At 40.2% G+C, this 15836-nt stretch overlaps 1 protein-coding gene across 7 annotated transcripts in view; it reads left to right on the top strand.

The window, feature by feature from the left end:
• The first annotated feature begins 5736 nt into the window (after window positions 1-5736).
• AUTS2 (activator of transcription and developmental regulator AUTS2) overlaps window positions 5737-15836 on the top strand; it is a 1077115-nt gene continuing 1067015 nt past the window's right edge. For all 7 annotated transcript variants that reach the window (XM_075264852.1, XM_075264857.1, XM_075264856.1 and 4 more), the window contains exon 1: window positions 5737-6103. In XM_075264852.1, the coding sequence (XP_075120953.1) occupies window positions 5828-6103 (276 nt within the window). In that variant the 5' untranslated portion in view covers window positions 5737-5827. The remainder of the gene's footprint in view (window positions 6104-15836) is intronic.

Raw genomic sequence — 15836 nt, 5'->3', positions numbered from 1 at the left:
AACCTGGTTTGACCAATACACAGAGGACAGAGCTGTACTGCTCCATTCTATGTGAATCAGTTGTATCAGATGATCAATGAGGGTATTGGATGTCAGGGGCCCACTGTTCTTATATTGATGGCCTATTCTGGGATAGGTCAACAATATGTTTAGCTCAGAAAACCCCTTTACCCAAATTCATATCTTGTAAGTTAAGGGTGTACAGATACTCAGGGCCCAAGTTAGAGAGAGAGGAAACTGGGCAGTTGCCCAGAGCTCCAAACCCCTATGGATCCAGGACTCTAGACATTTCTCCTGGTGCCTATGATCATGGGAACCTCACTTACAAAGGAAGAGGACTCCAAAGGTCTCCAATAGATTTGAAACCAGTCACCTATGACAGAGCATGGAGACATATTCTCCATGCTTTTCCATAATGCAAGACACAACATCATGAACATATAACATTAGTTCATATGTTTGTTATTTTCTGGAGAACAGAGGGGCATTAAACCTAAAAAGGGGCGCTGTAACTGAACTGTAGCTACCACGTTTCTCTGAAAATAAGACAGGATCTTATATTATTTTTTTCTCGGAGAAAAAAGACCTAGGGCTCTTAATTTTCAGGCACCAGAGCATATAGGAATCTCTTCTGATTTGCTCCAGATGAACCTTGCAAAATGGTTACAGTTAGTAGCCCTAACCTTACCTTCATTACCAATTGATGGTGCAGTGTCAGTGGGTCTTAAAGGGGCTCTATCACTGGGAAAAGTAATTTTTAACTAATCACATCTTTGCATAACCTTTATAAAGTCTATTCCACACCTACCTTTAGTATGCAGATTGCCTCAGTGATTTCTGAATAAGTCCGTTTTTATTCATATGCTAATTAGACTGTTGCACGATACATCGTGCACTCCTCTCCTGTTGTTTCCTATGGGAGACTGCTGCTGCTGATGACTCAGCTTCCTGTTTGCCTCACACACATAGGAGATAATAGGAGAGAGGAGGCTGCTGGGAACTGGCTGAAAGCTCATTAGCATATTAATAAAAATGGACTTATTCAAAACCATTGAGGCAATTTACATACTAAAGGTAAGTGTGGAATAGCATTTCTAAAGCCTATGCAAGCATGTGTTTAGATAAAAATGACTTTTCCCAGTGATAGAGCCCCTTTAAAAAATTTACTGGCATTCTCTCTCTCTCTCTAAACACTGTGTGGCAGAGAGTGGAGAGTGGACATTGCCCTTCCATGGTAGGAGGTAGGATTCCAGGATGGTTATTAGCTATGGTATGCCTATAACCTAGCTCTGGATGCGCTGGCTGTAACTAGGGCTTATATCATTAGTAGGGCTTATATTTCAAGCCTACTCCAAAAACCCTGAAAATGCCAGTGCATATAATGTAATTATAAAAAGACTTTCTCAAAGGTCTATCTAGTCCTTATTTCATTGAAGTGAAGTATATTAGTAATTCCAGGTTGTTAGGTTCAGTGAGATTACGGACTGGAAGTCCAGAAAGGTCAACCCCTAAGATCAGCACATGATATATCTTGAGAAAGGGACATTGTTCCGAAACGCGTTGGCGTTTTTTTAGGGGTTTTTTGTTTGATTTGTTTTTGTTTATTTATTTTATGTAGTACAATTAAAAGTTATATTTTATTTATCTTCGGATGAGTGGCCGGTGTTTCTGGTACTTGTTATTGAAGGAATACATTCGTTGTCCTGTGTGTGCCGTGCACCCCGAAGATACCACAACTGCAAGGATTGGTGAATAAGGGTGAGCTCTGGAATTTTTTGCTTTTTCTGTTGACATGATATATCTCCACTTCTGAAACCTACAGAAGCATGTGTAGAAATAAATGTAGGTATATTTGCTGTTCTTAGAACCGTAACTTCTGCTTTTTGTCTTTAGATCATGAATGGTTACATTTGGGTGTCAGCAGTGTTTTCTCGCACCCGTGTGTAACTATCTGTAATATTAGGGCAGTAATTAACATTGTAGAGAGTAAAGCTCTGTAGTAATGAACTCGGATCAGTGTAAATGTTCCAAGGGCACAAGGAAACACTAAAATAGCTCTGTATTATTCTACCTGACTAGTGACTTCTGATACTATACAGCAGATCTTCCAAAGACCTAATAGTTCAGTCATTGCGAGAAGCATTCAATTATTACCACGTAAATGCGGAGTCTGTTTATTTCCTTCATCTTTTTATGTGCTTTTATAAGCCTGTTTTCTTATGATATTCGTAAACCTTAAATCTCAGTATAAGGAAGACAAAATACAAAATACAATGTGAATCCAATGAATATCCAATGAATGACCAAGAATGCAGAATATAATCTAAAAAATCTATACCCTAATATTGGTGGGTTTTGTCCAGTCAATTACTAGATAATTTTTATTACTCGACATTACTAGTACCTGGGGCGGATGATATAAAGTGGTAATAGGGAGATACAAACTCCAAACTGTAAGGGGAATATAATAGCTATAATCTACAAACATAGGTTTAAGCATACTATAGGCAGTATTGGCAATTTGGCTTCTGTTCTGTTATATTGGGCTTCTATTCTATTATATTGGGCTTCTATATGCATGTTCTCTACAGTATGTACATGCATAGAGATGAGACAGGACATTTACATATCTTTGGGAATACATCTCTCTCAAATCAAAGGCTGTCAAATGGCAGGATGTAACCAGTGTTCTCCATATTATTCATTACAACTCCACTGATCTTCTCTTCTGATGGATTCAGTGCTAAAGGTTAGCATGAGACTGACATTCTCAGTGTAGTTATGCTTTCATTACAAATACTGTTCAGATCAAGACCTTAAACAAAAGTGGTCAAGTATAACAGTAACAGAGGTAAGGCTTTTTCTAGGAAGAAGAAGGTGGTAGTCACTCTAGGAAAGTGAAGCCATTCAACATACAGTATGTGTAATACTAAGGGGGCCACGGTGGGTCACCTAAATACATGATCAATAAATACACGTTTGATCCATAAATAAACTATTAAACATTATTAATATAATATTCTAAATATACTACATAAGGATAATAAGGATCTGATATCCTAGTTTAAAAAGGGTCTTCGCACGTGGACAATATAATGCCTCCTACACAGATCTCCACCAATCAGAATAATAGGGGGGATTGTGCACACCACTCCATTCATTTTAAAGGTAGCGTCAGAGATAGCCAAGCGCTATATTTCAACTCTGGCACTCCAGTGAAATAAAAGGATTGGTGCACGTCCTGCCAGACCCTGTGACCACTACTCCATTTAGAGGGACGGACAATACTCCCCCCTCTCCAACGAGTCTCATTATTGGTGGCTGTCACATTCGTCAGACTACCGTTGGTTTAATATCAAAATATCTGCTATTTCTTGTGGAAAGCCTCTCAAAAACACTCTGCTAACAAAGTCACTTGCTAGGATCCCCAGCAATCTGATGTAATCTGTACAGAAATTTGGTAACAGATGTTCAACTTCCCTGCAGCACCATCCTAAGAAATCTAAAGTACTACACAGTGCTCACTGAAATCAAAGTAGCACACTTCCTTATTGTGTTATATTCAGTTTAATTCATAGAGGTTATGAATGAAAGCTCCCCCTCCCTTAAAGGGATTTTCTAAATTAAAATCTCACCGGGGCCGGGGTAAAATAAAAAAAGAAATGATACTCACCTACACCATCCTTGGTTTCATGTGGCGCATGCCCATTCATTCTAGTTCACACTCTGCCACAGCTGGAAGTTCAGAGGGTAAGGTGACCACTGTGGCCAGTCACTGTCCTGAATGGGCACATATTGAGTCCCACCATGGTCACTGCTAATATATCACTAATACCCAAACATGTGGCTGCTCACCTGACCATCTACATTTGTGGCCTCGGTAGTCCGTGGATCAGGTGGAACGGGGGCTTATTTTACCCTATCTCCATGAGATTTTAATTTAGCCCAGACAACCCCTTTAACCAGGATGTCCTAATATATGGGTATACTGTAACATAACAACAGTGTATTTCTAAATGTTTTTTTGTTTTTTTTCTGAGCAGATGATGTGATCTCTATTAGATGGGTAATATTATATAGGGTTGAGCGATCAGGATCGGAAAAGATCGGATTTCGATCGGCGATCGAGTAAATTTCATGATCGCGATCAGAATTCCGACCCGATCTTTTCCAGCGGGATCGAGATCGGAGGTTATCTCAAGATTGGCTCAACCCCAAATTGATTTTTCCCATAGAGAAGCATTGACTAGCATTGAGGATCGGGTTCGGAAAGGATCGGATTCCGATCGGCGATCGAGCAAATTTCACGATCGCGATCAGGATCGAGAATGGCTGGAAAATGATTGGAAATCGGATTTTAAAATCGATCTTGAAATCTCAAGATCGGCTCAACCCTAGTAATATAGCCTTTTATTTAATGCCTAATTTCTTTAGTCTGATCTCCGGAGATCTGTTTTCATAGGTTACGTCCTGGTGGTCATAACATTGTTGCATATTTTAGTAAACTGCTCTTTGAGCAATTTTCAGATGTATTCAGAATCTAGAAGTGTTCAAACCTGTTTATTGAGAGCTAGTGTTACTATACATGCCCATACTATTCCATATTCCATATTTAGCTCTGCTACATCTGTACAATATATTCAATGCGCTCATGTTCATCTTCATGTCCTAAGTGCTTTATCAGACTGAGACCCCTATGGATCACATACATAAATGACATGCGCAGTCAGTCTTGTATGGAGTGAGAGTAGGCAGTGTGGTGTATTGTGGTACTTGTAGTGTAACATGGTGACAGAAGTAAGTGACAGTGACATAGGTGGGATGAGGGATGCCATTGCTCTGCCTCCCTATACACGTGTGTGCTGGAACTTGTCCCCAGGTCATACATGTGCATGTCCATGACATGTATGCTGAGGGCTGTGATGTTAGTAAAAGTTGTGGATGGAGTACAGGAGACTGGAGCTGGAGGGAGGGCTGCGAGCTGAGCCCCCTCCTCTCCGGCCTGGGAGAGAAGACACACAGCGTCGCCCTGACCTCCTGCGGAGAAGGAAGCTGAGGAGGTGACACAGCCCAAGCACCGGCTGCCAGGCTGACTATTGTCTATGAGGAAGAAGAAGCTGCTGAAGAAGAAGAAGAAGAAGAGTGCTCCTCTCCTCCGTGCACTTCTTGTCTCCCACCCAGTCTCCTGCCCCTCCTCTGTCTGCCTAGTCTGGATGCATCTGTCACTGAGGAGGAGAGCAGAAGACGAGAACCGAGCAGAAGAAGAGGAGGACAAGGGGAGGGGGTCATCTTCTACCCTGGAAGTTCCTCACTGATCCACGGGCTACATCATGGAGTTCTGCAAGAGCAAGCAACAGTAACAAAGAGTTAAATGTTTGCAGGGAATACATCAGGTGGAAAGCTCCATGATTTGGTTAAGGGAGGGGGGAATGATTTAACCTCCACTCCTGATCAAAGCCTTCTCCTCTCCAGATTTCCAGGCTGTGATCAGCCATTACTTTCCCTGGCAGCCTTAGAGGAATTTCTGGCTTGTGTATGTGTGTGTGGTGGAATCACACTATCTATCTGCACATTGCTGCCTGCACCAGGAAAGGAGCAATGTGCTTCCCAGGTCTCCAGCCTTGAGGCTGCTTTTTTGCCTTTTTCTTTCTGATTTTCTTCTTTTGCAGACCGTGGTGGGTTTTATTTTATTATTTATTCTGTATCAGGAGGGGAGGAGGTGGGGAAGGGGAGAGGGAGAGGGGTGGTTGCTGGTGTCTCTTCTGCTGCTGCTGCTGCTTCTGCTGCCTGTGCTGCCTGTGCTGCTGCTGCTGCGGCTGTGGGTGCAATGGATGGCCCACGGTGCAATGGCTATCGGAAGAAGAGGAGATCCAAATCCCAAAGGGATAGGGAGATGAGGGCCAAAGGAGGATTAGGGCTTTCCAGGACCGGCTCTTTGCTTTCTTCCTCTGGATCTGAGAAAGAAGACAATGGGAACCCGACTGCTTCTTCCTTGTCCAGACCGAAGCCCCCTAGGAGAAAGAGGAAAGAGTCCTCCTCGGCTGAAGAAGACATCATTGATGGATTTGCAATGAGCAGCTTTGTGACTTTGGAAGCGCTGGAGGTAAGGCACAAGGGTGTGTGTGCATTGCTGTATGGGGGTTCATTTAAGGTCCTAATGTTTTGGAGTGTAGGGAGGAGGGTGATGGGGAGGAGGAGGTTGGACCCTTGTCACTGCAGATTGCATTTTAATCCTTTCACTGCAAGCTTTCAGACGGTGATGATGATGATGATGATGATGATGATAGCCAGGGCTGTCATCAGCTCCCTCTCACGTCCCTCCAGCAAGAATGGGGTTAATGTGCACAGCCAAAATGGAAATGAAGTGTCTGTGTATAATGGATGGGGTGGATTCATCATACCTGCATGCCATTAACTGGTTAACTGCTCCAGTTCCCATCCCAATTGAATGTGGAGTTTATTTCTGGCTGTGTATTTGATGGCTATAATCTGGGAGTGGTGGAGTTAGCAGGGCATTGTTTAGAAGGACAGGATGCTGCTAAATGACATTTGGATCCACAATCACTGACTGTACTGTGTATTTATCACTCTGCTGGCCAGGCTGCTACACTCAGCTCTCATCCTTGCTGGAGGGGTTAATCAAATCCTCCCTGCTGACGTCCTATATTAAAGGCTTGTCCTGCTATTGTCTGTGCAAAAGTGATTTTATACTGTTCTCTGGCAGAGCCTTGTATTATGGATGACACCGGGACACCTGCAGCGCTTTATAAAGAGACATATATAGATATATTATATATATTGCCATAGATGTCACTTCTGCTGATGCTCACTGATTAGATTATTATTGTGGGCCAGAGTGATGGAAACTCTTGCATTGTTTGGGTATAGATGGCCCTTTTCTCTGCTTTTTTTGCAAGATACCATCGGTCAGCAGTGAAAGTTGTATTTCTTGTAATATGTTTTATGTCTGGCGTAATTGCATGCATGCTTTAATAACAGTTGAAGTGTACTATGATGTCACTATAGAGCTCTCCATCTGCTTAGCCTTCTACTTGTGGCTCTAAACAATCCGGATTCATTGTTCAAGGTTATGTCTGTGCGAGATCAATTGATAAATATATGGATGATATGGACCGAGATTATTTAGTGTATGACGACCGTAGATATAACTTCCACTATTCATGGTTGCAGCAAAAATCAATTTGTTGATGGGACCAAAATCTAGTAAATATATCATGTTTTACCATTTTAATTGCTTGTATAATCCTGGCCTATATTTAGAAATATCACGAGTCATGAAGCCCATTGAATGTATGGGTTATGGATGTTCACTAGAAGATAAAGCATATCTGAATTTATTAGCATCAGTAAGATTAATAGTTTTGCATATGGGACAGTTTACTTATCATTGATATTGGCTGGTTACGTCTATGGTCGGATTATACGCTGCCTGTCAAGTGTTGCTGTACGATTAGTAAATCACTTTGCAACATAAACTGCGTTTTCTTGGCAATATTTTGTTTTATTAGGCAAATATTGTCATATACAGTAGGCTGCTTTAGGAAACATCCCAGAGGGGCTGCAGACATGTATTGTTGTGGTTGAATTCCATTGACATTGGATGTGTTTTGCATTATGCTTTTGACCAAACTTTTCTGGTTCCACCAGCTGTTATTGTTTTTGTCAGCAGAATAAACATCTGTGTTTAGGGTACTGAACATGATTTAGTTCATCCACTTGTTGAGGAATGGATTCCAGATTGTCATGCTTATGTGTGAAGTGAACGTTTTTCATGCTGCTGTTATATAGGGTGTAAGATGGGAAAGTTGCCAGAACACTCAACATCTATGTTTCATCTGTCATATAAATATTTTTTTTTAAAAGTGTATAACAATGTAATACTTTATTATTAGTAAGTAACACATTTGTCCAAATTGTAGATACTGGGTGTCAAAAACTTTATAAATGAAAGTAAATTTAATCGGAAATCTCACATTTAAAGGGATTTGAATGTTCTCATCACAACTTTAAAATTAAGGCCTAAATGGGTTACATAGAGTTAAGATTCGTCTGATCTGTCATTGTGAAATAGCAGAAGATTATATCAATGGCGGTCCACAAGCTTAGACCCCAGCTAAATGGGCCACACTTATGTATTACACACCGCAACTCTCTGGTTTATGCTAACACTAGAGTCCCTTGCTAGAGGGTCATGGTCCCCTATTACAGTCATAGTTGTCACTGACGCCATCTTTTATGGCAAGTTAAATCAGTGCTAATTTGGTGTAATAACAAATAGTTTCTGTACCCTAAGTTTGTCATGAAACGGTAAGGGCTAGTTTATATCTTTAGTCTAGTAACTTGCAGCAGACTGGCCTTATTCAGAACATGTCACCTCTATATGGTATCATACTGGATTTCCTACTTGAAATTCCTTGGATTGTTAGCAAATTAGACATTTTCAAACATAGGTGTAAGTAAAAAGACAATCAGTCGTGAATATTTAAGAAACCAAGGATCTCTGTCATTTTTTCATTGGATTAACATCTGGTTTAAATGAGCGGAAGACACACTTGTAGAAGCAAATGCAACAAGTAAAGGGTGTGTTGATCCCTATGTTGTAGCACATGTAGAAGGCTGCTAAAGATTCTTATATTCTTTGTGTGCAAACAATTGTAACCAATTTTATGGAGAGTTTGACCATCTGAATTTTCCTAAAAATCCTGGGAATGCCATTTATTGAGGTTTCCATCTGTTATAGGATTGATTCCACAGTGCATAATATTGATGTACTCTGTGCATTTATATCTATAATATGTTACCATAGTCTTTAGACACAATGTAAAGGTTCTTTGCTTTCACTAAAGTCTACAATATTGGTTAATGAAGTGTTGTCTAATAACATAAATGTTAATTTATGCATAATGGCATGATGTTCAGTGTTGCTTTTGCGTTAATGTCAATGGTCCTATTACACAGTCTATAATGCGACCTTTTCAAAAATTCATTGACAAAATCTTAATTGGCCATTTTGCCCCATGTAATAAAATGTAAAAATGGTCCTCACATGAATGATAACTTATTTATATGGCCAGCATGTTGACATGTAATGTAATTCTGTAGCAGTTGTTGAAATTGAATTTATCAGTGTACATACAGTAATATATTTTCTAATGTATGTATACTGTTAATGGTTATGTATGTATATTTTCATGCACATAAACACATATATTTGATCATTTGTTGAAATATGCAAGATAACCACATGGGAGACTTTGTCCTATAGAAAGCAATGCTATGTATACAATAAATGTGCAGCACAGGTATTTCTTTGGAGCCTTGTGCTTGTAACAAAACAGATGGTAACATTGTTGTGTGACATTCTTTATTTGCATTAAGAAAATTCTATTCTGTGCAAATCACAATCTTATGATCAGATTTTCCTGCAAGTTAAAAAATTTCGGATATCATTAAGACATAACAATGTTTCAGCTCAGAGATGTAACACAAGCACTATAGGAGAATACTACAGTAATGACTACTTACCTGGGTGGCAATGTAATATGGCTCGGAGATGTAATACAAGCACTATAGGAGAATACTACAGTAATGGTTACTTACCTGCTATCACTGATCGTGTATTGCAAGTGGTGGCAATGTAATACAGCTCATATATGTAATACAAGCACTATAGAAGAGTGCTACATAATGACTACTTATCTGGCTATCACTGATCAGTAATTACAAGTAGTGGCAATGTAACATGGCTCAGAGATGTAATACAAGCACTATATGGGAATACTACAGTAATGGCTACTTACCTGCTATCACTGATCGTGTATTGCAAGTGGTGGCAATGTAATACAGCTCGGAGATGTAATACAAGCACTATAGGAGAATACTACATAATGACTACTTATCTGGCTATAACTGATTAGTAATTACAAGTGGTGGCAATGTAATATGGCTCAGAGATGTAATACAAGCACTATAGGAGAATACTACAGTAATGGCTACTTACCTGCTATCACTGATCAGTAATTAAAAGTGGTGGTAATGTAATACAGCTCAGAGATGTAATACAAGCACTATAGGAGAATACTACAGTAATGGCTACTTACCTGGCTATCACTGATCAGTAATTACAAGTGGTTGCAATGTAATACAGCTCAGAGATTTAATACAAGCACTATAGGAGAATACTACAGTAATGGCTACTTACCTGCTATCACTGATCATTAATTACAAGTGGCGGCAGAATATAATGCAGCTTGCCCTGTTCTTCTGGTACAGAAAATTCTGTTCCCTCTGCAGAAGAGATCAATATAATGTCAGTAGCCTACTAATCTCATTCCACCTCAGATATTCTTGTGCCTCAGTTTTCCTCACTCACGTAATTCATTTTATTGTACTGAAAAGGAACAGAAAAAGTTTGACAAATAGACTGTATGTAGAGCACAAGCTTGTTGTATCTAATAGTAGTACATCTCTAAATATATTTGGGTTTTACGGTATCGTCAATTAGCTATTCAGGGACGTGCCCAGAAAGATGGAGGTGGTGGAAGCAACACACCTTGCCAATATTTCTATAGTATAGAAGGTGAATAGGTCATGAATACCAGTGGTGTCTCTCCAGTGGTGAGATCAGCTGCTATTCCTGCAGTAGTCTAGTGCTACATAGGAAGTCATGGATACAACTTAATAGGGGTTATTTATCTTCTGCCCCTTTTGTGACCATGTTTTTCACAGGTGCACCTTTTTTAGACCAGATTTGCTGTGATGTCTATTTATGAGGTAGATGCACCTCCTTGTGAGATGTTGTGCACATGTATTAGTTTAGATGTGCCTTTTATAGGGCTATGTGTACTTTGCCCTTTTTTGTTTAAAAAGGTGCAGTTGACACTTTTTAATGTTGTCTGACCTTATGGGCTTTTTTGCACTGCCCATGTACTGTTTTGTATTTGTACCCTTTTTACCCCCCTTTTAAGGTCAACATCATAAATACTGTATGAAAAGGATCTCCATGTAGGCTATGCCTAAGTGGTGAGGGCAGCATAACATCTGGACATAACATCATGGAAAAAAACATAAATGCTTCAGAAATGAAGTGCAGGGCAGACAAAGCCCACATAAAGGTACAATTTCCACCCCTAAAAAGGTGCAAGTAGTTTATTAAATCTGCCCCAATAAATCAGGTTCACGAAGTCTAGTTTAGATGAAAAATGTATTTTTCAAGAGACAGACTAGTAAATAGCATTTACCGGAAATTCCCATTAGGATGCCTCATTACAGTCAGCTCCTACAAGGTATCAATCTTCTCTACAAAGGTTACTTAGCAAAGGTTACAAAGGTTATTAGCCTAAATCAGTCAGCTACATCCTACTTCACTTCCTGTATTTCTCTTTTTCTCCACCTCCCAGCTTCCTGAATGGGACACTATGAAGTATCAGAATACTTATGCAGATCAGATAATATGCACAAGCTTGTAGAGATCAGACTCAGTGTTATCTGTTATGTCAGTCCAGGTAGCTGCAACGGGGCTAAGGGATAGCAGTAGGGAATCTCGCCCTGCACTACTCCCACTAGCTATCCCGGTCCCTGCCTCACGGGTGTGGGTCGGCTGTACTCAGGCTAAGCCTGACCCCGACAGCTCCTCTCTCACTGATTCCGTAGGCCTAGAGGGAAGTGGGAGAAGGAATGCCCTATAAGACCTCTAGGGACTGGAGACTAAAGGGGGTCACCCCTAACGAACAAGTGAAGCTGCTACTGACAGGGACTGACAAGGGTGTGCGCTGACTAACAACACAAGCAGCACACAGGAAACATGTGGGAAAGGATTCCCCCAAACCAATATGGGAAGGAACCTTACACTAGGAAACAAACACAGGGAAACTGAGTAGAAATCAAAGGATAAGGCAATTCACTCACACAGTCAATTATACACAGAGGGAGGATTGGTGAACACAGAAGGGAAAACACACAAACCAACTCGTTCACCCAAACCTCCCAAAAATCAACCACGGAACTTCCTCTATCCCAGATAACCACCTACTCCTCCTGCTAAGGCCTAGCTCTGTAAAAGCGACACTCAGCACAGAACCATGGGAGGCATGGGTTTAAATACAGAGTAGAGACCACTCCTCCCAGATGCAAATGGGAGGACAGACTAATCAACCAGGAGATAAAGCTGCCTACCATCAGTGCGCACGTGCAAGTCAGAAGGTGTGCACCAATACTCACGACAGGACAACCCCGCAGCGCCAGGAAGCCACCCCAGACACTGCGCAGCCAAAAACTCCCCAGGTAAGAAAAATAGAAATTAAAGAACCTAAATACTCCTAACGTTATCTATATGTTTACATAGTGACATAACAGACAGGGCTTTATCAAAAAGCTGCAATTAGCTGAACTGATTTTCCTGCCATCAGAGCTGTAGATAGTGAGAGCAGTGAGTGATGTCACTTGCCCTATCACACAGGTCTGGCACTATGGAAACGCTATGGGAGGAATAAGTTTACATAGCAGGAAAACAAAGCAGAATTTCTAAAGCAATATATTTAGGGAAATGTCTTCAATTTACATAAGCTACCAGTATAGATAGGATCCTTGAAATGGGAATCCCCCTTTAAGGCATTTGGAGATATTTTTAAAGGATTGTGCCAGATTTACAACTTACATGATAAATGTCTGGCATACTGTTTCATGTCAGTGAGGGTGTCAATGGCTGGATTGTCACTGATCAGATTCTTATCATCTATCGCATGGATAAGTAATACATTTACACAAACTTTTGATGGTTTTGAAAGAATTCATAACAAATAATACTGTTCTGCCAGATGTTGTACTATATGTTGTGCTATATGTACTATATTTTCCATGAGAACTGTTGTGTTGACTTATGGATGGACCATATGACAGCACTTCGACTTTCCTATATGGAAATGTATAAATATGGAAATGCAATCTTAAAGGGGCTCTATCATTGGAAAAAGTCATTTTTAACTATTTACATCATTGCATAGCCTTTAGAAAGGCTATTCCACACATACCTTTTGTATGTAAATTGCCTCAGTAGATTTAGAATAAGTCTGTTTTTATTCATATGCTAATTAGCTTCTCTGTGCACCCCGGAAGTCTCTTCATGCACTGTCTTCTGTATATACAGCACACGCTGCTGCTGCTGACTCCTCCTCCCTGCTCTTATACATAGCACACCGCAGAGAGAGGAGAGCTCGCTGACAACTTCCTGTGCACAGAGGAGCCTAATTAGCATATGAATAAAAACTGACTTATTCAAACACTACTGAAGCAATTTGCAAGGATGTGATTAGTTAAAAATGACTTTTGCCAATGATAGAGCCCCTTTAAAGTGTTTGAGCAAACATCTTTGCCATGACAATGTAGTTTGATGTTTTATAATGCCAAAATCAATAGTGAAAGGATAATAGAAAGCTTTATACTTATGCTTGTATCTAAGAAAGTGGGGGAAAAGTGCAATTAAAAGTTACATCACCATGGTAATTGTGAGCGTATGTTCACGTACTGTTGCATCTAATCTCTTATGGTTATTGCTGTATGTATTTCTTATGGCCCTAATGCTAATTGGATTGATGGGTAAGCCTGCGTGGAAAGGTCTCAACCATCAGTCTCGCCGCTCTTGCGACTACGGCTGCATACATATTCTGATCGGACTGTCCTGCATTGTAATTTCTTGTAATTGCTGTGAGACTAATCTTTTGATTGCTAATTCTATAAACAGTCTTTTCTATTATCTGCTGTGCTGTTAGTTATTGACTTTTGTACAGAACTGTCCGTTCTTTAATAGTTATGGGATTTCTTTCAATTTTAACAAAATGAGTTAATAACATGAAACCTTCTGTTAGCTATTCGTTATTATATGATATCATTACGGGAAATTACAAATCTTATAAGAAAGCCAAATATTTGTTACATGTTGATGCTTTGTAGTATTTCAGATTAAGATGATATGCTCATCTGATGGACACAATAAAGGAACGCAGTCAAGTAAATAACAACAGATTCATTCCCCAATGGGCATTCTAGCAATATTTTACAGCTATGTGATTTATCATTGCCAAATTCTATTAAGAACAGAAAGCATTCATGTATAATGCATGTAATTACACTTCTTTATCTGAGGAATAGCTGTAGACTATTCACACTGTATAGACTATTACATGTATTTATTTTCTATCACGTATGGCAGCAAGGTTGCAAGGTGGTTAACAATGCAGCCTTCTAGCACTGGGGGCCTGGGTTCAAATTCAAGGGCAACATCTGCATGAAGTTTGTATGTTCTTCCCATGTTTGTGTGGGTTTACGCTCTAATATCAAACATATACTGAAAGATAAACTGGCTTCCTGTTACACAATTGCTCTTTGTAGATGTTGGGGATGAGCACCTGTTTGGCAGCCGCTGAATCCCTTACTCCATAACACTCCCTGTACTTTGGGTCCGCTGTATGAGAAAAGTGCATTACATGTTTTTCATTGTCATTACCATGATAGGAAACAAAGGGAATATTGCTAAATGGTCTGTCACTATAAAGGTATATTCACACTGAGTTTTTTGCAGGCGGATTTTGAATCCACCTGCAAAAATGGCTCCTGTTTACTTCAATGGGAGCCGCTCGCTTTTTTCTACTAGCTAGTAGCGGGAAAAAGAAACTACATGCCCTATCTTCCCACGGATTCTGCGGCTGACTTAGAGACTTGGCATCTGCGCGAGACTCACTCCCAATTAGGCCCATTCATTCGGGCCTAATTGGGAATGGGATGCTGCAATGGGATGCTGATTCACTGCATGGCATCTCGTCGTAGCTAGCTGCATGGTGAATTCATAAAGTGGAAAAGGTTTCCGCCATGTGAACATACCCTAACTGTTTGTCTGTTTGGTAAATGAAGTGACAATTCTGGAGCATATTCTTTTAAAGGAGTTGTCTATAATTAGATATATATGGTTTATCCCTAGTATCAGGTCTATATAAATACAGTGCTCAGAACCTACCACATCTATAAGGGTCACCATTCTCAGTATTACTGGGTATACCACTGATCAGTGAGTTATTACCTATTTATTACATAGGATAGAACTTGTAAACTGTACCCCTGTATGATATAGTGAGGGAGGAGACCTATCAAGTGTTTCCTCTTATTTAACCAGGTCACTCCCATGAGCTAATATGGAAACCTATGGCATCAATGGTATGGCAGTCAGGTTTCCACGACATGTAGGTTTTCGGGTATGAGTTATAATAAATTTGTCAGACAAGGCATCCCTGCCCTGGCCCACCTTGTTCTCCGCCATGCTCTGCCCACTACCACTATAAGTACTAATGGAGGCCCAGAACAAAAGATGTGGGACAAAAAGGGGTCATGCACAAAAGATGCTTTACATTGCACCCATCTATACCAGAAAACTGGTGTAGATAGGTTAACCCCCCCCCCCAATGTATTTTTAACAATCTTAACCTGTTGCTTTTTTCTAAATCATATGCCCATATAAAGACTAGGGATAGTGTATTTAGCATATGATAATTGAGGTTAAGGCTGGGCTTTATAACCCAAATCAAAATCTTAATTAACTGGACATTCTACTTCAATTATGATTATTTTAGGACACTCCCATTTTTACATGCTACACTGTGCCCCTGCATTTTGTTTTTGGTTATTCATGTATCAGCACTCCTGATTGGATAACATACAATTAGTGACAACTTTTGGGCTAGGTTCACATCAGCGTTCGGGTTTCCATTTGGGGGGTCCGCTCTAGGAAACCTAATCTGCTTAAAAAAGCTGTTACCCGCGGACACTGT

The sequence above is a fragment of the Leptodactylus fuscus genome, chromosome 2, assembly GCF_031893055.1.
Source record: "Leptodactylus fuscus isolate aLepFus1 chromosome 2, aLepFus1.hap2, whole genome shotgun sequence".
Lineage (NCBI taxonomy): Eukaryota > Metazoa > Chordata > Amphibia > Anura > Leptodactylidae > Leptodactylus > Leptodactylus fuscus.
Note: the sequence above shows the minus strand (reverse complement) of the source record. Positions and strands in the feature narration are given on the sequence as shown.